The following is a 20,960-nucleotide window of genomic DNA, read 5'->3' on the forward strand; positions in this document are numbered from 1 at the left end:
CTTCCATCCACCACTGCAGGACCATCCCTCCCCAAGCCTCCTATGCCAGTGTGAGAGATTGGGGACCCCAGGCCAGCTCCTTTTGGGAGGTAGGTGGAAGGAATTCACCCAAGGTACTTTAGAGCTGCCCCTTGCTGCTGGCCAGAGTCAGCACAACCACCAGATCCATTTCCCTTCGTTACAGAGATGCCAACATGTCCGAGGTTGGTAGGTGTCACCTGTCCCTTTATGATCCCCAAAATTGGGCAGCACATGCGCCAGGAGCATGAACACCCCAACCTCATTTGAGTTTCCAAGAGGGCAGCAGGCAAGGGTCACTAGACAAGACCAGAGCTGCAGTCACCAGCTGGCCATTTCAGGGGTTTTGCGGCAGGGCCAGAAGAGGAGGGTGAATGGAAGCTAGTACTCTGAATATTGTAGGTCTCAGTTAGCAGTGACATCATCACTGCACACACAACCAGATGTCCAGGCATCAAGCCACCCCATTTCCTCACCCAGAATGGAGCCTGCAATCCAACCATCAGCTGTTGTGTGGAGCCAGCTATTGGGATACCCACTGTAGCGACTCCCCTTAAAGCCCATGATACAGATACCAGTAAGAGGGATTCCAGGCCCCGTGGCACTTAGTCAGCAATCCAAACATGGACAAACTCTTCCCTATACCCCATGACCAGGACTCCAATGGTAGCTGTCCCTCCCTGGCCAGCAATCAAGATACAGATGCCTTTGTCTTAACATCATAATTAAAAACAAAGAATTAACAATCGTAGATTGCATACTGGAAAAATAATTAGTCATCACCTCTATAAAAGTTGGCAACCCAAGAACATGCCCAGCAGAGCCAGTCCGGGCTGAGTCCACAGACACCTGTGCTATTCAACAGTCTCTAAAGTGCCACTGAGCCAACAGGAGCCAGTGAAAGGGAGGACTAGGGATGGAAGAAGGGGCTATGAAATTAGCAAAGCCCAAAACCCATCTGCCTCTGTTCCAAGAGCAGCTCAGCAATGACATCACAAGCTGCTGGATGGGCCATACTTGGAATGGGTGGGCGTGGCTCCTTCCAGGAGGCTTCTAATCTAATGAGAAGGGGAAGGGAGCTACATGGAAGGCAGCGTTTGGTTTACTCCAAAAATGGGAGGAATGATTTTGGGGAGCCAGGGGTGTCTGTCTAGAACATTGTATGCTCAGATTCAGTCGGAGTTGGATGGGGGCAAGGGCAGGAAGAAGACAAGGTGAGGCTAATCGGAAGGGAAGCATTCTTTCACCCACAATGTACTCCAAAGGGTGACTCATCACCAGTAGGCCAAGCCCTCAGTCTTCTTGCTGGTTCATTGGATTCCCAGCTCACGTGGTGAAGAGAGGTGGCGTGGGGAGGAGGATTATTCTATTGTAGGCCTAATGGACTGGAAGGGAATAAAGATGGGAAGGAGACTGTTAAACACGCAGTTAGCAGTGAAAATTTCGTGCCCTCTCAGGTTGATCAGATCATATGATGCAAGATAGATAAGTGGCCCGCTTCACAGAGTAGGAACTATCCAGAGACAGGAGAGGGGCTGCCCAGGGCCCTGATCACCAGAAGATTCATATTGTATTGCCCCACTACAGTTCCTCGTGTTTTGAGAGAAATGGGATCTCACTGGAGTAATGGTCAGTGTGATGGGACAGTCTGAGGGGGATGAGGGCAGGAGGAATGTTCTGTTTGTGCCTCTGCGGTGGGGTAGCTCCACAGTCAGAAGACTCATTACTTGGGTACTTTGCTGTATTCTTCTCTGTGTATGTTCTTGCAGAGCGAAATGGCCAGCACCATCCCCAACAGCTGGAAAACAGGCATTGGGAAAAAGGAGAGAGTGTCAGAAAACAGGCAGGCTCAATGGGAAAAGCAAGCATGTTGTGGTAACTGGGGTGATCCGAGTGCAAGACAGGCAGACAGCTGGTCCTGATGCCAGAATGGGCTGTTAACAGCCAGCATACAACGTGCTGCACAAAAAGTTGTCTTAAAATCTTTGCTACTCTGGTTTAGCCTTTTATATGGGTATCATTAGGATTTCACTAACTGAGACTACTGGCAAGACCATGGACAAGAGACACTCCCAGAACAGCAGCTAGTACTTGGTTAGATTCACCTTCCAATCAGTAACCTACAGATATTGAACATTCTCAGTTTGAAGGGCACTCTCGTTGGCTGTTGGAGATTTGAACCCATCCCAATGAGCATCAGAGCTGTGGTCCCACCCTAGCCAGGTCTCCAGAGCCTGAAGAGAAGTGGCCCAATGTTTAGGTTAGAGAGTGCAGGAGGTAGTGGCGACTCACCTCAATGACAGCAACACCTGTGCAGACTCCAAGGATGATGCCAAGGTTGTCCTGTAACCAGCTCTGCACACTACTCATGCAACCCTAGGAGGGAAACAATTACATGGGGAACTAGAAGTAGGGTAAGAGTCTACAAACATCTGAAGGGTGCAACAGAATTATCACATACAGATAAACATGATTTGTTGGGGAAGAGTCAACAAACTTTTGTAAAGGGAAGTCATGCCTCATCAGGCTACCAGAGTGTCAACAAATATGTGCATAAGGGTGATGCAGCTGATACAGTACTTGGATTTTCAGAAAGCTTTTGATAATAAGGTCCCTCATAGGTTCTTAAGGAAAACTAAGTAGTTATGGGACAGGAGAGAAGGTCATCTCATAAATCAGTAACTGGTTAAAAAAGATAGGAAACGAACAGTAGGAATAAATGATTAGTTTTCATAATGGAGAGAGAGAGAGAGAGAGAGAGAGCAGGGTCCCCCAAGGATCTGTACTGGGACCTGTGCATGGGATGGAAAAGGGGGTGAACAGTGAAGTGGCAAAGTTTGCAGATGATAACTATCTCGAATAATTTTGTAAGTCCATAGCTGAGTGGGAAGAGTTACAGAGGGAATCTCATGAAATTGGGTGACTGGGAAACAAATTGACATATGAAATTCAACACTGATAAGTGCAAAATAATGTACATTGGAAAAAATAATCCCAGCTACACACATAGTGATGGGTTCTAAATTAGCTGTTACCACTCAAAGATCTTAAGAGAACCATGGATAGTTCTCTGAAAACTTCAGCTCAATGCATAGCAATGGTCAAAAAGGCTAACAAAGTTACAAACGATTAGGAAAGTAATAGAAGATAAGACAGAAAATATTGATGCCATTATAGAAATTCAAGGTACACCCATGCCTTGAATACTGTCGCCTTGAATACAATGGATACTCCAGTTTTGGTTGCCTCATTTCAAAACAGATATTATAATTGGCAAAAGTACAGAGAATGGCAACAAAAATGATTAGGGGTGTGGAACAGCTTCTATACAAGGAGACAGAGTGGGCCTGTTCAGCTTAGAAAAGATGATGGGGGGGGGGGCGGGGGGAGAATAGGATATAGGTCTATAAAATCATGAATGGTGTGGAGAAAGTGAAAAAGGAAGTATTATTTACCCCTACACATAACACAAGAGCCAGGGGTCACCCAATGAAATTAATAGGCAGCAGGTTTAATGCAAACAAGAGGAAGTAGTTTTCCCTACACTAAGCACAATTAACCTCTGGAAGTCATTGCCATAGGATGCTGCAATGGGCAAAAGTATGACAGGGTTCAAAAAAGAACTAGATAAGTGCATGGGGGATAGGTCCATCAATGACTATTAGCCAAGATAGTCAGCGATGTAATCCCCATGCTCGAGGCAACCCTAAACCTCTGACTGCCAGAAGGGGTGAGGGGAAGACGGGATAGATCACTTCAATTGTCCTGTTCTCTACACTCCCCCTGAAGCTCTGCTACTGGTCACTTTCGGAGACCAGATACTGGACTAGATGGACCATTGGTCTTACCCTGTATAGTCATTCTTATGTCCTTTGGGAAAGGGAACGGCTCCTGTTTCTCCTTCTGAACCATGAAATGACATGGACTTCCATGACAGTGAGATTTATCAGGCTGTAGAACGGCATCAGCAGAGAAGGGGTGGAAGCCCCATTGCTTAGGACATTTCAGAGGGAACAGGGCCAAGCCCTTGAAAATGTATCCTAGAAGGGCTCTGCAGTGTCTCCAGGAGTCTAAGGACAAGATCACCTCAATAACAGTTTTCTGTCTCTAACTTCTCTTAGAATACTACCAGGGAATCACACAATGGACACTTCCCATGCAGGTCCCATGAGGCTCAAGTACTCACCTTTGTATAAACAGGCCAGTCAGCAACCGACACAGTCTTATTAGTAGCGATGTCACAGAAACCACTCTTATGCAGGTCATCAACTGAACCATTGAAGCAGGAGCAGGGGTAGAAAGTCAGGCTTTTGTTCAGGAGGATCTCATTTTCCGTCCAGTTCTGTGGCCCAGTCCAGCCACAGCAAGTGAGCTAAGAGCAAAGAAAGCATTCCCATTTATTCTCTTTCAGATATTTTGGCTGGTAAAAAGAGAGGGAGGGGCTGACAGCGGGTAGGGACAGGCCTTCTCCATGCAATATCTACTGCAGGTAGGCAACAAAATGGGAAGTGCAAGGGCTGGATTTTGATTTCTCTCCCATAACATTAACATGCCTCTGGCATCCCAGGTCATATCAGAAGTATGTGTGCATGGGATAACCATTTAGAACAGAGGCACCCATCCACACTTTACCTACCTGAGGGCCATTTTGGCAGCTAGCCATGAGTTCGAGGGCCACACCTAATGTGCTTAAAGAGAGGAAACTGCAGCCTCCCATCTTCAATCCAGAGGTGTAAGAGACAGAGACTACAAGAACCAGCATGCAGAGCATCTAGTGTGCGGGAGCATGTTAGCCTTCATGAGCCTCACCTCTAGGAAGAAGGCACAGGCAGACATTTAGGGGTCCATCAAGTTGTATGGTTTTAGAGCAGGGCTCAAGTCATGCTGCTACACACTCGTAGTAAGGCATTCTGGTACGGTCACTTTATGAGTGATAGTATCTGAAGTGTGTTCTGGCTCACCCATTTCCCCCCCCCCTTAAAAAGACCCCCAAAACCCTCTAGTACTAGTGTAGAGTCACACAAGATTGTGTAACTCAGGTCTTTACTAGTTTCCCCTGTAGTTTTTAAAAGAGAGGCTATCCTTCACCGACAGACCTCCTCTTACCCCCAGTTCATAACAAAGCCAGGTGCTGAATGCAAGGGTGCTACCACAAAATGCGGCAGGGCAAGATGACAAGGTTTCTGGCTAATAATGGGTGAGAACGGGAGGATGGCAGAGGGCATGCTTGAGGAGTTTGAGAGACTTTGTGGCCTTTATGTTGGCAAGGTAATCCCTGCCCAGAATCAAATCTGTAGACCACATAGGGGACACAGTTAAGCAGTATTTTTACATGTTTTTACTGGAGATTGTACAGACTGAATATTTACTTGATCTTCTCCTTAAGTGTGCCATTTCCATAATATTAGATGCCTTAGGTGTAAGAAACCAGAACATTTTGAAGAACATGCAAAGTAACAACCTTAAAGTTAACTGACAAAAAAGTTCTGTTAATCAATGCAAGGTTCATCATCTTCTGCCCAGATCTTCAGCCTCTGAAATTTAAGTGCTACAGTAACAGCTGGCCACCACAAGATGGAGCCCACCTGCTACCACATCTACCCAAAACTTTGGACCCAACTCTAGTCATCAATTATAGCTTGAAAAAACAATGAGGAGTCCAGTGGTACTTTAAAGACTAATGGATTTATTTGGGCATAAGCTTTTGTTGGTAAAAACCCACTTCTTCAGATGCATGGAAACAGCTTGAGTCAGCTGTTTCAAAACAGAATGTGTGGGCTAAAGGGGTAGTGAAGAAGAAACAGGACTGGGAGAAATTTTGTTTCATCTGCAAAAAGATCTCAGGAGCCAGACAATTATCTGACTCCATCTACACATGGAAAGCTGATGGCTTCAGTGGGAAGCATATTCTCCCATGAGGTCTACCCAAGGCCGCGTACATCAGAATTTATGGTCTAGTTAGTTGTCTTATACACAACACACATCATTCAGTCGCTAAGTGCATCCACCATAACATCTGAGCTACAAGGTTACCAGAAGCTCACCAGGTGGAAGCCAGGGAGGGATTCAGATGCTTGGCCTAGCAAGTCCTCTGGCTTAAATTGGATTTATTTATTAAACAAGGTGACAATGTAATGAAGTGGAGAGTCCTGAAAATGCCAGAGCTGGTGCCTGAACAATGTAAAGACTCCAATTTAGAGCCAGCATCTGATATTTAAGACTCAAATTGGAACATTTAATTCCACTAAAAAAGTCCCCAGGAGCAGCTAACTCTAATGCAAGGAGATTTGGAGTCTGGACAGCATGAGCGAGCTGTGCAATGATGTGATATTCCAGAGATGCTCCACACTCAATACCCACTGTGACACACATCCTCCCATGCTCACACAGGGCCTCTAGTGCTGATTAACAGAATTGGATCCCAGACACTTAACTCCTGTTTACTCACATGACAGGCTTTGGGGATGCAAGCTTCCCTGCTGCTGAAATGGATTCTAAGGAGGACAGGGGACTCCATCTCCATGGCCCAGACAGTCCTCTGTAAGGCTGTCAAAGAGGCCTGACTATGATGGTAGATTGTGGCTTGGATTTTTCCTTTAGCATCCAAATGGAGACCTACACAATGTGACTCTCCATCATCATCTGCCCCATAGACCATGTGAAGTGCTTTTTGGTGCGTGGGAGTGTCAATCCCCAATAGTCAGGATGAAAACTGAAACGTTAAGAGGCTGATTTAGACACCTGGAGTCAGGAGTGCTTTGCCTCCACATTTATGCTTTGATTATACAACACTGCCCCATTTCAGCTGCTGGGGGAGCCAACACATTCAGATTCACTGCCCTCTTGCCAACATGGCTCTCCTCAAGCTCACCCTTTTCCTTTTTGTCCTATCTCCTTCTCCTCTATGCCTGGAACCCCCTCTCTGACTTGGTCTGGTCATGCCTCCACTCTCCCAGCCAAACCTCTTAGAGCATGCTCTTTCCAGAAAGCATAGACATTGAAACAAACAAGAGCCATGGAATTAGAGAGACCCTTGTTTTTACTGCATCCCTTCCTGATCCTTGGTTTGTATTTATCCTGGCTAGATTGCAAGCTCTCAAAGGCAGGGCCCTTACTCTCCTGTTTGCCTGCAAAGCTCCCATCACAGTACTGGAGCTATGCAAACATGACTCTGGCATGCCCGAATGCTGAACCAGGACATTAGCTTTCCCCACCAGCTGCTCAGACAGTGACCTTGATGCCAAGAGCAGAACCCATGGGCAGCTGGATGGCTCCCAGCAATGCTGGCACCTGCAGATAAGATACTACCCCCTAGGGAGTAGGGCAACCGATTCAGCTGGGCTGCCTGGCATTAAACCTTCAGTTTAGTTCACTACCAAGAAGTTAATCCCAGCAAAAGGTGTCAGTGGAGTATTAAGGCATAGCTTAGCGTTGGGATAAAGGAGTGCCAAGTAGTGGGGGTGGAGTGCCTCTGGAGAGTAAGGCTCACATCCCCTTTGTCCTACCTACTATGCAGTACCCACTCTCCACCCCTACTCCTTTGGATCAGGTAGCTGCACGGCCTTGCCTGAGAGCAGCAGCCAACATGGTCTCTCGGCAGGTAGGCACACAAACCCTGTACAGCTGGCTGTGCTGCTTGGCCAGATGGCAGGGCCCAGTGTGGTTCCCCTCCTCAACAGGCACAGTTCTACAAACACGAATGAGTACAAGGAAGTCCTTTCCAGTAACAGCTTCCTAGTGCACGAGCCAAGTGCTGCAGCTGGAGACTAGCATGGTGAGAGCAATGCCAGGCAAGAGCCACAGGGCCAGACTGGAAGAAATGTTTAACAGGGAGAGTAATTAACCACTGGAACAATTTACCCAGGATCATAGTCGGTTCTCCATCACCGGCCATTTTTAAAATTAAGATTGGATGTTTTTCTAAAAGCTCTGCTCTAGCAATTACTTTGGGGAAGTTCTGTGGCCTGTGTTACACAGGTGGTCAGACTAGAGGATCACAATGGTTCCTTCTGGCCTTGAAATCCGTGAACAGAGAGATTCAACACAAAAGGCAACTGGCTAGGGAAGGGATTCCTGGAGTCCACTGGCAAGGAGGCTGGAGGGCATAAGGGCTGCATGTCAGCACTGAAGGGGGGTGCATAGGACTGGAATAGTGGGGGCCATGAGACAGGCTGGGGGGCATTCAAGATAAGGGGTTGCTAGAGTTTACCCAGCACCTCCCCTACTCTCAGTCTGACTAGCAACACCTCACTTTTGTCCAATGCCAATGTTTGCCACCCCACCACCACATCCAGCATTGTCTTTTCTCCTCACCATCCCTCACTCGATGACTCACCCGTTCCTGCACATAGTCCCATGCATCCTGGATGTTCTTTTTGTCTTGATTATCAGGGTCATAATCCCGAATGAGGTCACGGACCACGATGGACACTTCTGCTTTCAGCTGGCAAAGGAAAGACAAGAAGGTTAAACACAAGTCAGTCAAGATTGCGGCCCATGCTCTGGAGTTTGCACTTAGTCTCCCATCTTTAACCCTGGAGAAGCATCAGCCTGGCTGTGCAACTCCCTCAGTAGAGAGAGGCTAAACGCACTGATTTACTAACGAAGCCTCAAAGCCCAGGGTATTTGCAAAGTACATTGAGATCCGCAGTGACTGACCAAGTTCAGATGCTGGGCATTAGGGCAAGGTTACACACAGGGAGGTGCGCGGACTCCCTCCGCCTCTTTTCAAGGAGCCAGAGTTGACTGGAAAGGTGGTGCAGACGGAAGTTTGGCCAGCTTCCTCCCCGAGACCCACCCGGACAGACCATTGTATCTGCACCCAGCACTGTGGGAACCCAGAACCCGAGTCATGGCACTAGCCTCCCCTCCCCCCCTGCACTGTGCAGGGGCCAGCAAGGGTTTCCCTACTCAGCCTTGGGTGAGGGCAGCAGCCAAGCCCCCTTGCTGGTAATTTACTGACAGATCCTACTAACTGGAGAGCCCAGCTGCATCTCAGGATGCGAATGGTAAACCCCGAACACACCTTGCTCTAGATCTCCCTCCCCATCACTAAATACCCCACCACCACATTCTCGGTGGATATGAATGGCAGCCTGATAAGCAGAGCAAGCTAGTCACTCTCAGCAGCACCTTCCTCATGGTCAGTCCCGCCCCCCAATTCCCACTGCCCAAAAGAGTCTCAGGTCCTCCTCAGTCACTACTCTGGATACAGCAGCAGCAGCCAGGGGAGAGGGGAAGGATCAGGTCAGAAGGAGCATGGGGAAAACTAGAGATTGCATTAGAGTCAGGAGCAGAATTGATTTCCACTGTAAGCATTTGAAATGTCCCCCCCCCCCACACCATCAAGTTCCGTGCTCCCCATTTTGTCACCCCCACTGATGTGGTGCTGGAGTCAGCATTTCCAAGCCAACCCAAGGTTACTGTACTGTAACCTGCCTGGATCAGCCATCCATCCATCTACTTTTTGGTATAAAGTGACCTGGCCCAGCCAGCTTCAGCAATAGTATTTACTGCTGCAGCTGCACAAGCTGCCTCAGGGCAAAACTCATCTCAAAGCCAGGGTTGGTCAGGACTCCCAGCACCAGGCAGCACTCTGTGTTCCTAGGGAATCTGTAGCTTGGCTTTCTGTGGGGACAGCCAGGTTCAGCCACACAGATAGGAGTCACATGACCTCTCCTCTTCCCTCAGAGGACGTCTAACCCTCTTCCCCTTCATTCTTGGCAAACCAACTTCTCCTCCCACCCCCTTCCCCAAGTCAAGGGGAAATGACAGCAATTTGACCTGGTTCCTGCTAATGGGATTGGCCTCTGCTGCTTCAGTAAGCTCAAAAGGTTACTGAACCTTTGGGCCGCCTTCCTTCTCCCCTTCCACACACCTCTCTGCAGAGGCAGGCAAGGAGAGCTACTTTTCTACCCTGAACCCCACCCAGGAAGTCAGCTGCTAGCCTGCACAGTCAGTCAAAGCAAGGTCAGCTCAGCAAGAAGACTGAGCCCAGTTCAAGTGCTTCAGTCTCAGATTTTGTGATCAGCTCCATTCAGGGCCGGCTCCAGGTACCAGCCCAGCAAGCAGGTGCTTGGGGCGGCACCTCGGGCTGTCTGACAGCAATTCGGCGGTGGGTCCCTCTCGGAGGGAAGCACCTGCCGCCGAATTCCCGCCGAAGAAGAAAGCGGCGCGGTGGAGCTGCCGCTGGAGTGCCGCCGATCGCAATTGCGATCGCAGCTTCCCTCCCCCCCCCCCGCCGCTTGGGGCGGCAAAAACCCTGGAGCCGGTCCTGGCTCCATTACTGCCCACACCGAAACTGCTGACAGCATGACGCGGGCCTGAACCAGAGCCCCAGATCTGAGGCCCACAGAGCTCAGGGAAAAGCTCTGCTCATGCACAGCTCTGGCACAGACTATGCACAGCAATAAAAAGCTAATCACATGAGGATGTGGTGCCTGGGGGGTTAAGGGAGAAGAGTCTCAAGTGGCTCTAGTTCTAAGCTAGGGGGTTTTGTACAAGTGTAACCCACACATTTCCTGGGTGGGGTGTTCTGTCCCATCTAGTGGCACTGAGACCACTTAGAGAGAGATAAAACGAGTCTGCTCTACAGCTTTAGCTAACAGCGATTTGCTTTTTAGCTCATGCGGTAGAGGCACATGCTTTAAGCTCCAGAGGCCCCAGGTTCGATCCTGCCTGCCGACGACCGGGGTCTGTCGGCGTTACACCAGCATTGCGAGGAACTGCAGATAATTATAAACCAAGGATTATTGGGTGTTTCAGAAAGAATCCGAGGGGGTTAATTACACAGAAAGTTCAGTTCTGGAGAGTGAACCTAGGGCAACCTGTTCACTGTTTTCAAGTCTAACTGGCAGAGCAAGCCAAGAATGAACGCAGGCACCCAGAGTTAACACCTAGCCCCCTGTGTGTTGCCAGCGCAACTAACTGAAAGAGCAGCAAGCTGGAAAAGCATGTTGAGCAACTTTCAATATCCACCCCCCTTCACGACGCCAAAAAAACCCATTGCTGTGCATCACTAGTGCCATACAGAGCTAGAGTAGGAAATAGCTTAAAGTTAGCTGCATGAGGAGGTTGCTGCCCCCATCTAACAGTGGCCATGTAATTTCTCAACTTCCCTTTCTCATTACTGTGGAAAGCTGCACAAACCAATCACCGCACTAAGGGAGGAAATCTGAGTCTGGTCTGCACGGTTACACTCACTATATTATTCATGCACCTAGCTATCGAAGAGGCCCCATAGGTCATCCCGTCCATCTCTCTAGGACCAATGCTAGATCGTTCTCTCCGGAACATTACGTTTTCGTCAGGTCCAGTTTTAAATGCATATCAAGTGATGGGGCTCCCATCCCTTCTTTGGGAGATTATTCCCCAATCAGTTCCAATCTTTCAACTGAGGCACACATTACAGCCACTTAGCCAGAGACGAGCCTCTGCATATACCACACAATTGACAAATAGGGCATAACAACCCTCCTATTCTTAAATCATTTAGAGCTAGGTTGAAAAAGTCCTACAGAATATAGCACAGGACAGTGGTTGTCAAACTTTTTTTTCTGGCGACCTACTTGAAGAAAATTGTTGATGCCCGTGACCCAATGGAGCTGGGGATGAGGGGTTTGGGATGTGGGAGGGGTTCAGGGCTGGGGTGTGGAGGTGAGGGCTGCAGAGTGGGGCCGGGAATGAGGGTTCAGGGGTGGAAGGGGGGCTCTGGGCTGGGGCAGAGAGTTGTGGTGCAGGAGGGGGCTCTGGACTGGAGGTGCAGGCTCTGGGGTGGGGCCAGGGATGAGGGGTTTGGGGTGCAGGAGGTGGCTCTGGATTTCAGGGGGCTCAGGGCTGGGGCGTGGGAGGGGGTCAGGGCTCTGGGCTGGGCGTGGCAGGTTCTAGGGTGGGGCTAGGGACGAGGGGTTTGGGGTGCAAGAAGGGGCTCCCAGTCAGCAGCGCAGCAGGGGTGCTAAGGCAGGCTTCCTGCCTATCCTGGCACCGCAGACTGCACTGCACCCCGGAAGCAGAGGCACACGCAAACAGCTCCATGTGGCTCACCTGCAGGCACCGCCCCTCCAGCTTGGCCAATGGGAGTGCAGAGCCAGTGCTCAGGGTGGGGATAGCGTGCAGAGCCCCATGACCCCCCCGCCTAGGAGCTGGACCTGCTGCTGGCCATTTCTGGGGCACGGCGCAGTGCAGTGTCAGAACAGGTAGGAACTAGCCTGCCTTAGCTGGGCAGCACCAATGGGACTTTTAATGGCCTGGTTGGTGGTGCTGACCAGAGCTGCCGTGACCCAGTGCCTTACATTCTGCGACCCAGTACTGGGTCACTACCCACAGTTTCAAAACCACTGGCATAGGAAGCAACCTGAACTAGGCTAGAGGAGATCTAAAAGGGACTTTCTAGCACTAATGTTTAGGATTCTATGATCTATGGCGGGGCAGTGGATGACTGTACTGGGATCTATCATTAAACAGCAACATACAGCTTGAAGAGTAGAATGCAGTTTGTCAAATGTATATTACTGTTTTGGGAGCTACCAGTCTCCCGCCCCTTTCAGCTGCAAAGAGCCCACATCTGTTTCATTAACAAGAGTCAAACATAAGGAAGAAGGGGGTGTTGTGCTGACAGCCTTACACCTAGAGTCTACACCGCAAAACAAAGGTGTGTTCTTTACTTAGGTTAAAAAACAGCAATGAAGAGATGCCAACTCTGCTTTTCCACTCAGGTTAAGCTGGGGGTTGAACCTGAGTTGTCATACAGTCACTGCTATTTTAACCCAGGTTAAACCAATACCTGTCAGCTCACCCAAGTTAAGAACACTTTGAGACAGACATATCTATAGTAGAGATGATACTCCACCCACCTCCCACAGACAGCATTGTGTGGAAGCCTCATTGCCACTACACACTGCTGGAGGATCAGGGAGACTCACTCAAGTCTTCACAATTAGCCCATCTGTTGCTAGGGCAACGGACCTTGACTATCATGTGATGGGCCAGAACTTTAGACCAAGGTGGACAGAAGGGACAGGAAGATAAAACATTCCCTAGCCAAAACCAGGCCAGGAGAAGAGGGGAAGGCAGGGAAAGAAAAAACAAGAAAAAACCTGGGTGACTTCTGAACGAATGGTTTCGTACGGCGGCAGTGTGACCTAGTGAATAAAGCATTGGACTGGGCCTCAGGAGACCTGGCTTCTATTCTCAGCTCAGCCACTAAACAGTGGGGTGACTTTGGCCAAGTCTTTTCACCCCCTCTGCCTCAGTATCCCCAGTCTGTAAAATGGAGATAGTGATGTTACCTCCTTTGTAAAGCGCTATGAGATCTACCCATGAAAAATGCTTGGTATTTACTTTTGGACAAATCATACTTTCCTCGGAGCAGCTGTGCCAGATGGGGTATGGACATCTCTACTGAGAAGTGGAGGTACAGATTTGTCATGTACACTGCACTTCAGACCTGAAGTACCCTCTTCGTAAACACAACCCACCCCAACCCCTCACTGTCCATCGCTGAAAGTTATTTCTAGCCAAGTTTATTAATCAAAGAGAACGTCATTGTGGAAAGTATCCTACATGCTAAGAGACAGTCTTGTGCAATTCTCAGCATACTTTACAGTACTTTCTTTGGACTTTTTCCGGAGAAGGGGCACTAAATACAAAGTAACATTCACAGCACCACAAGTGCAGATACCAATATGAAGCATGGCCTGCCATGAGTCAGAGGGGCAGGAGAAATTCAGGCGCATAAAACTTGGGGGTGCTGCTCTGAAGATCTATGCAAGTACCCCACAGAACAGACAGCACCTCAGGTTTAAGGGATCCTCCAAAAGGCTCCAATGTAGCAGTCCACATGGAGTTCAATTGCCTTGGATGGATGGCATGGGAGTGTTTGGAATCTCAGCTACGGAGCCCAACTGCCCCCTTTCCTCCACAGAAAGGGTGAAGGCATCCAAGCAGCTCTGCTACTGGGAGTATACTGGCACCACCTTGCTGCAGGAGCCCTTATTGTATAGTCCCTGGCCACTTCCCCTACACTGCTGCCAATATCAGCTGCTTGCAAGCAATTCCAGCTTAGATAAAACCCTGCAGTTTTAGGGGTGAAATGTTGAACAGTGCAAAGAGGAAGAAGTGTTAAAGAGAGTATTGGGGTGGATGGCAAGAAAACCACACTTGCCTTGCTGAGCCAAAGCTGATCACATCCAGGAGAAAGCAGTAATTTCCCCCTACTCCCACCCCCTAATTTGCATCAGAACTGAGGCTGTTCTATGATGCAGCACATGCAAATGCCTGTTCCGCTCCCCACACCAGCTGATCACTGTTTCCACTTCTCCCCCCACTTGCAATCAATGCAGCAGAGAGCAAGCCATGTGTGAACCCCAGGTGATTAGGAAGCCAGCTCATACAGCTGCTCTTGCTCACCACAGCCCACTGCAGGAAATTCGAGCTAGCTGAGTGGGAGCAGGGCAGCAAGTCTCAGAGCCCAGGTCTACAAACTCTGGCTCTCAGGGCTCATGCTGCAATGCTAAAAACAGCTATGCAGAAATTTGGGCTTGGGCTCTGAAATCCACCCCACTCCCCAAGCTTCAGAGCCCAAACAGCTACACTGCTACTTTTAGTAATGTATCGTGAGCCCAAGTCTGTAGACCTGAGCTCTGAGACTTAACATGGGTTTTAAAACAGTGTAAACATATCCTGTCAGACATAGGGCAGCACAATTATAATTCACCACTAACCACATGATCTATGTTTTAGCCAAGTGTTGCACTGACCAGCTAGAGGTCAGAGGAGGAACTGCCTTGGGGAAGGAATCTAAGACTGGGACTGGATGTTGCAATGCATTGAAAGGGATCAGCACTTTTGTCCTAGTCCCTTAGAGCTCTAGAAATTTCGATGGTGCTGCACAGATCACAAGACAAGATGTAATCCCTGGCCTAGAGAGCTGCAATAAAAGCAGTTTCAATAGATGAAGGCCATGAGGCTTCAATAAATAGTAAAGATGGAGACCCATCAGACTATGGGTTCGGCCCTCCTTCAAGTAGTGTTACCATATTTCCCCAAGCAAAAAAGGGGACACTGGGGCGGGGAGGAGTCCCGCTCTAGCCCCGCCCCATCCACTCCCTCCCACTTCCCACCCCCTGACTGCCCCCCTCAGAACCCCCAACCTCTCCCCCCCCCCCCCCCCCCCCCGGTCCCCTGACCAGGGCCGGCTTTAAAGAGCCCAGGAATCGGGCTGCGCTCCGGCCGGGGTCGCGGGGCTTGGGGCCGGGCCGGAAGTGCTCAGCCGGCACACTCAGCGAGAACCGGGGCCGGTGCCCCGGGGCCCGAGCCGCTGGGGCCGCTGGGTGCCGCTCAGCCAGGGCCGCGTATCCCCGGAGCTCTCCTCCCCGCCCCAGCTTACCTGCTGCTGCCGCCTGCCTGCCCCTGCTTCTTTTCAGACTTCCCGCGAAGATCTGATTCGCAGGAAGCAGGGGAGGGGGAGGAGCGTTCAGGGGAGGCGGGGAAAGACAGCTGTGGGGCCGGACAGCATGGTAAGGCTGCAGGGGATGGGGGGGGGGGGGGGAAGCAGGAAAGGGGCTTTGGCTGCGGAGCAGCGCTTGGCCGCCGCTTTTCTGTCTATAAATAGCTGACCAGGGGGAAATCCCGGACATTTTTAGATTTTTAGAAATCCCCCCCGGGCGGCTATTTATAGACCGAAAAGCCGGACATGTCCGGGGAAATCTGGACATATGGTAGCCCTAGCTTCAAGGACAGAATGGATTCCCATACAGAGATTAGCTATTAACCCACTTACTCCAAAACTGAAAGTGTGGAAGAGTTTGAAATGCAAAAGCAATCCTGCATAGTCATGGGGAAGGGGACAGAAAATGAAGCAAGTGGACTGGGACAGGATAGCAACAGGGCAGAGCTGTAGGGACCCCCAGCATGGGAGGCAGGGTAGTTGGAAGGGAGCAGGCATGTGCACACAGCCAAGGACGACTACGGACAGATACTCCATAGCAGAAACCCAGACAGCACAGAAGGGAGGAAGAGCTACCATGTCTGGGAGCCGCTGCCACCAACAGCCTTGCCAGGTGGGGGTTGGGATGGTTGCATTAGGTCTGCTAGTGAGTCACATGGTTGCCCCAAACCTCAAGGGAAAGACTTCTATAAGCACCACCCACCATATCTGCCCAGCTACTGCTCAAGTCCAAGCACCCACATAGTCAGTTACACACACAGATGGAAACTACAGAGTTAGTCTTTCTACTGGCAAGGAACTAAAATACACACTAAGAGCCCAATTCACAAATTCTCTACATTTCAACAGGGGGAGAGGAAAGGGAGTTTCCCAAGTCCGGATTTAGGCCCTGATGCTGCACCATTAGAGTCCATGGGAGCTTTGCTGTGGACTTCAGGTGCTTCATTTTATGCTCACTGAAGAACTGTCCTACAGAGGAACCACCTTCCTTCACTGCTCTTGTTCTCTGACCAAAAACAAGCCTGGGGGCAGACTGTCTCACTTGCTATTCTCACTCAGCTCTTTGAATGAGTCAAGCCCAAACGCATGCAGCTCATTCCCTAAATGTAAATGGCAGCACATGGAGAGAGCTCATGAGCAGTGGGTAACCAGGACTGACTACATCAACAGGGGCCCAAAATGGAGTGTTTCAGCAGTGGGTGGAATAAAGGGGATCTGCTGGCCGCATGGACTTGCTGGTGTCCAGATGAGGACCACAAGCAGTGCCGGCTCTAGGTTTTTTGCCGCCACCCCAAGCAAAAAAATTTTTTGGCTGCCCCCCGTCCCAGCCCTGGGCTCCTCGCCGCACCCCCCTGCTGCCCCAACCCTGGGCTCTCACCCCCCCACCTGCACCCCCCTGCCGCCCCAACCCTGGGCTCTCCCCCACCACCCGCGCCCCCTGCCCTGGGCTCTCACCCCCCCACCTGCACCCCCCTGCCACCCCAGTCCTGGGCTCCCCCTACCCCCCCACCATTGCCCCCCCACACACCTCCTGCCACCCCAGCCCTGGGCTCTCCCCCCTCCCCCCCCCCGCACCCTCCTTCCGCCGCAGCCCTGGGTCACTGGTAACTCGCTCCCAGGGCGGGTTATTCAGCAGGAATTTTGGGTGTGCACAGAACACAGACAGGATTGGTTCCCATATGGTTACAGAACTGCAGTAAAGTGGAACAATTTTCAGCTTGTGTGATTGGAGGATATCTGGATGCATATTATAAGACTGTCCTACATAAGTGAGGAAAAGTTGAGGTACCTTTATTATTCTTTTGTTCCACTCTTTCTTTCTATGGGGAATTTGCCAATGCAATATCACTGACATACAGACAGACAGACATAGCCATTCCAGTCCTAATAACCACTGGGGAGCATTTCTTGCTCAATGTTATCCTACTTTTTCTACAGCAAGTTACAGTGGATCAGTATATTTGATTTGGGAGAAATGAAGTAACAGCCGCCCAAACTGAGCTTGAGCACTCCTGAATTTTGAGGTGTTCAAATCTGGAAGGCAGGTGCTGGGGGGAGGGGGGGAGGCTTGTGGCTCCGCAGGGGAGCACGGCAGCATGTATGCAGCAGCGTGTCTGGCGCTGCGCGAAGCCAGACACACTGGTCTGAGTGGCACGGTAAGGGGGCTGGGGGGGTTGGAGAAAGGGAAGGGGGTTCCGGGGGGGGCAGTCAAGGGACAGGCAGCAGTTGGATAGGCATGGGAGTCCCAGGGGTTTGTCAGGGGGTGGGGTCAATCAGGGGACAGGGAGCAGGGGGGTTGGATGGGTTGGGGTTTCTGTGGGGGGCAGTCGGAGGGAGTGGATGGGGGCAGGGTGGGGCTACCCTCCCTCCCCGTAGAGTGTCCTATTTTTTGAATGTTAAAACATGGAATCCCTACTCACAGTGCAGCTCTCCATTCAAAGCAGGCTGCAGCATGAGGTCTCAGCTTCCTCACTCCCTCCCCCTTTTTCCTGTTGGTAGTGGCCAAGGGAATGCTGGGAAATGTAGTTCTTTCCCTGCTCCAGGGCTGGCTCTATAGGCAGGGAGCTAACCAAGGAACTACAGCTCCCAGGGCCCCCTGTTGGTTCTCAGCTCCCATGCTGGATCCCTGCCGCCCCTGCAAATGGGCTGCCCCAAGCATGTGCTTGCTTTGCTGGTGCCTAGAGCCGCCCCTGACCACAAGTTAAGGGTTTGGTACTTCTGATGGTACCCATGGGTGAAAAAATAAAATAAAATAAGGAACTTCCTAGTCCTTGGGTACATGGTGCTGCTGGGCCTGGCAGGCACACTGGGACAGACTGGACAACAGGGCAGATTCCGTATGGTGTTGAGATAGCTTGGATGGGGAGAGAGCTTGACTGCATTGCCTGCACATGACATAACCAGGCTGGGAAAGTAAGAGCTTCCAGCCCCAAGCCAGATAGGATAAGGAGGAATGTATTGCAGGTCTTTGTCCCAGTACCAACCCTTGTGTCTCTTGAAGGCTTATAGGGAAGTGAAACTTACTGCATCTCGCTGGAAATAGATGAGCAGTCCGGCAGCAACCTGAGCTAGGAGGATCAGCAGCAGACAGGTGATGTACTAGAAAACAAACAGAAGAGAAGGTGTTAACTCTGCTGGCTCCCCAAGCAAATCTACATCTATGGGCAGCAGCCTCAGTAGGGCTCAGGGCAAATACTGACAATACAGGCCTTTCATACAGGAGTAAGCAGCATTCAGTTTGGAGATTCCTGGCTGATCATGAAAACGAAGAGCTAACAGAAGTAGCTAGAGTTAGCTGCCCAATACACTTCAGCCATGGCCTGCAGCTCTACCTCCACCACTAGGCTAGCTGCTGGGCCTGGCAGGAGCAGACTCCACAGCGGGGAGATGAGCCAGTTTGGTAGGTAGGGGAGCCCCAATTACAGTGTCTGCATGTGACAGAACATGCTGAGGCTCAGACCTCTCTCTTCCCCCACATTCCAGCCCTGGGCCTCGAGGGCAGCAGTTGCTCTTGGCACCAAATTGAGGGGTGGCTATGTGGCACGGCCTTGGACATTCTCCTCAGCAGGTGTGCTCAGAATGATTTTTTTTTTTTTTTAAAGTCAGTTTTACCAATCCATGGAATGGAGGAGACTTTAGTTAAGTTAATAAGCTGTGATGTGATTTTGTGTGTTTAAAGGAACAAAAAAAAAAAAATTTATCTGAGCCATCCAGGAGAAGGCTGGGCATTGCACAGCACAATGTTGTTGGTTGGGTTTTTTTGGGGGGGGGGGGGAGGGGGGAAGGTGCAGGGGAAGAGAATAGAGACTGGGAGTGCACTGGGGTCACATTCCTGGTTGTAACCACGGCCAGCGGAAGCCAAAGTGAGCCTGTAGACAGGCTGCTCGGGTCAGAGCTGCTGAACCGGGGCTGGCTACACAGCACCCAGACATTCAGGGGTGTGGCATGCATGCTTGTAGGCTGGCTGTGAGCATCCCAGGCTGTGAGCTACAGCAGCAAAGTACTGTAAGGCACCTAGGATTACAAGGAAGTGGAGACAACCCCTTACTAGCCTGCAGCATATGCAGCGGTGTAGGGCACCTGAAAATTTGGGACACCACTGGGACAGCAGGTAAGAGCGGGTCAGCTCCTGCACACCGAACGTGTGCTGCAGTCTCCTTAGGCAGGGGCCGTATTCACAGAGCCGAATGTGCCAGCGCGGTGCATTCTGAGTGAGGGAGAGGGTGGGGGGGAGTGGGTGTCTCTGCAGGGAACTGTGACTCTCCGCCACTGAGGCAGGCTGGGCAGCTTGGTACCCTTTGCTGCCTTGTCCCCCCCACCTCCACGTACGAAGCTCAGTGTGTGTCAGGAATAGGGGGGGTGGGGGAAGAGGTTCTTCTGGGGGTCCATGGATCGGGGGCGATGGCTGTGCCTCAAGTCGGGCATAGGGGCACCAGTTTAATACTACTGCATAAGGCTCCATAAATCTTAAGGACAGCCCTGCTAGCCTGGATTGCACCCCACATCCCATTACACCTGCACTGCAGCAGGAAGCAAGTCTCTTCTCCTCACACCCACCCCCTTTATCCATCGCTTCTGGCACATAGTCTTGTTCTCTCAGGGCTGCAAGGAGGATGGAGGCAGGGAGAGGTCACTGAGGAAATTTCTTTTCTGCATAATTGGTTACTGAGATGGGGAGAGAAAAATATACACTACAGAGAAGGTAGCCAAGATGGTAAACAAAAGCCCCAACCAGTCTGAGGCTGCCCTGCTGATGGTTCCAGTCCCCAGACACTGGCTCACTCCTGCATCACTCTCAGCAAGGAGATCACTGAGCCAGGGAGAAGCAGAGGATAGGGGCATAACCTGAAGAGAAGTTGGGGAGGTGGAGTAAAGGCAGCAGTGATTCACTCACCAGACCCAAGAGGCATCGGACCTCATTGACTGCTCCAACACAGCCCAGGAACCCCATCAGCATGGTGACTGCCCCAACTCCAATGAGGATGTATGCACCGACCTTTAGCGATTCAGATGAAGTCTCTGTAGGAGGCAGGGAGGGGAAGAGTCAGCCATCAACAGACAAGCACTTACAGCCAAGTGTTTTGATTAATGCTTGTGCAGGTACTAAAGGCCCATATCCATGGCTGCAGGACGGTTGACAGGGGCATTAGACAGAAACCTGAACAGAAAAGTTTGTCTGTGGGTAGAAAGGTTGCCTCCCTTCTCACAAACACTTTTGAACCTGCAGTTACTCATTCAGCCTGCTTGTAAATCTCAGTAAAGGACTAGTCACACCTTAGCGTCGTGTCTCACTTACAATTCCCTGACTAACTCTCAGAGAGCAGACACTGGTACTCCTAGAGATGGGGCAGGAGCAACCCCACCTTTCTACCTCATCACTATTTCCAAAATTCTTAATATTCAATAACTGAATGTTGGGGGAAGTTCTACCCCTTTTCCTACCAAAGTACTCCCTCTTTCATCTGCCTTTTTGCATTAAAAATCCAACTTTATAAAC

At 50.5% G+C, this 20,960-nt stretch overlaps 1 protein-coding gene across 1 annotated transcript in view; it reads right to left on the reverse strand.

The window, feature by feature from the left end:
* Positions 1-668: 668 nt before the first annotated feature.
* Positions 669-20,960, reverse strand: part of CD82 (CD82 molecule) — a 67,124-nt gene continuing 46,832 nt past the window's right edge. Inside the window, exons 4-9 of the mRNA XM_065403117.1 lie at positions 20,358-20,482; positions 18,488-18,562; positions 8,354-8,461; positions 4,205-4,390; positions 2,311-2,394; positions 669-1,816 (exon numbers count right to left, since the gene is read on the reverse strand). Coding sequence (XP_065259189.1) covers positions 1,742-1,816; positions 2,311-2,394; positions 4,205-4,390; positions 8,354-8,461; positions 18,488-18,562; positions 20,358-20,482 — 653 coding nt within the window. The 3' untranslated portion in view covers positions 669-1,741. The remainder of the gene's footprint in view (positions 1,817-2,310; positions 2,395-4,204; positions 4,391-8,353; positions 8,462-18,487; positions 18,563-20,357; positions 20,483-20,960) is intronic.

Source organism: Emys orbicularis, chromosome 4 (genome assembly GCF_028017835.1).
Source record: "Emys orbicularis isolate rEmyOrb1 chromosome 4, rEmyOrb1.hap1, whole genome shotgun sequence".
Classification (NCBI taxonomy): domain Eukaryota; kingdom Metazoa; phylum Chordata; order Testudines; family Emydidae; genus Emys; species Emys orbicularis.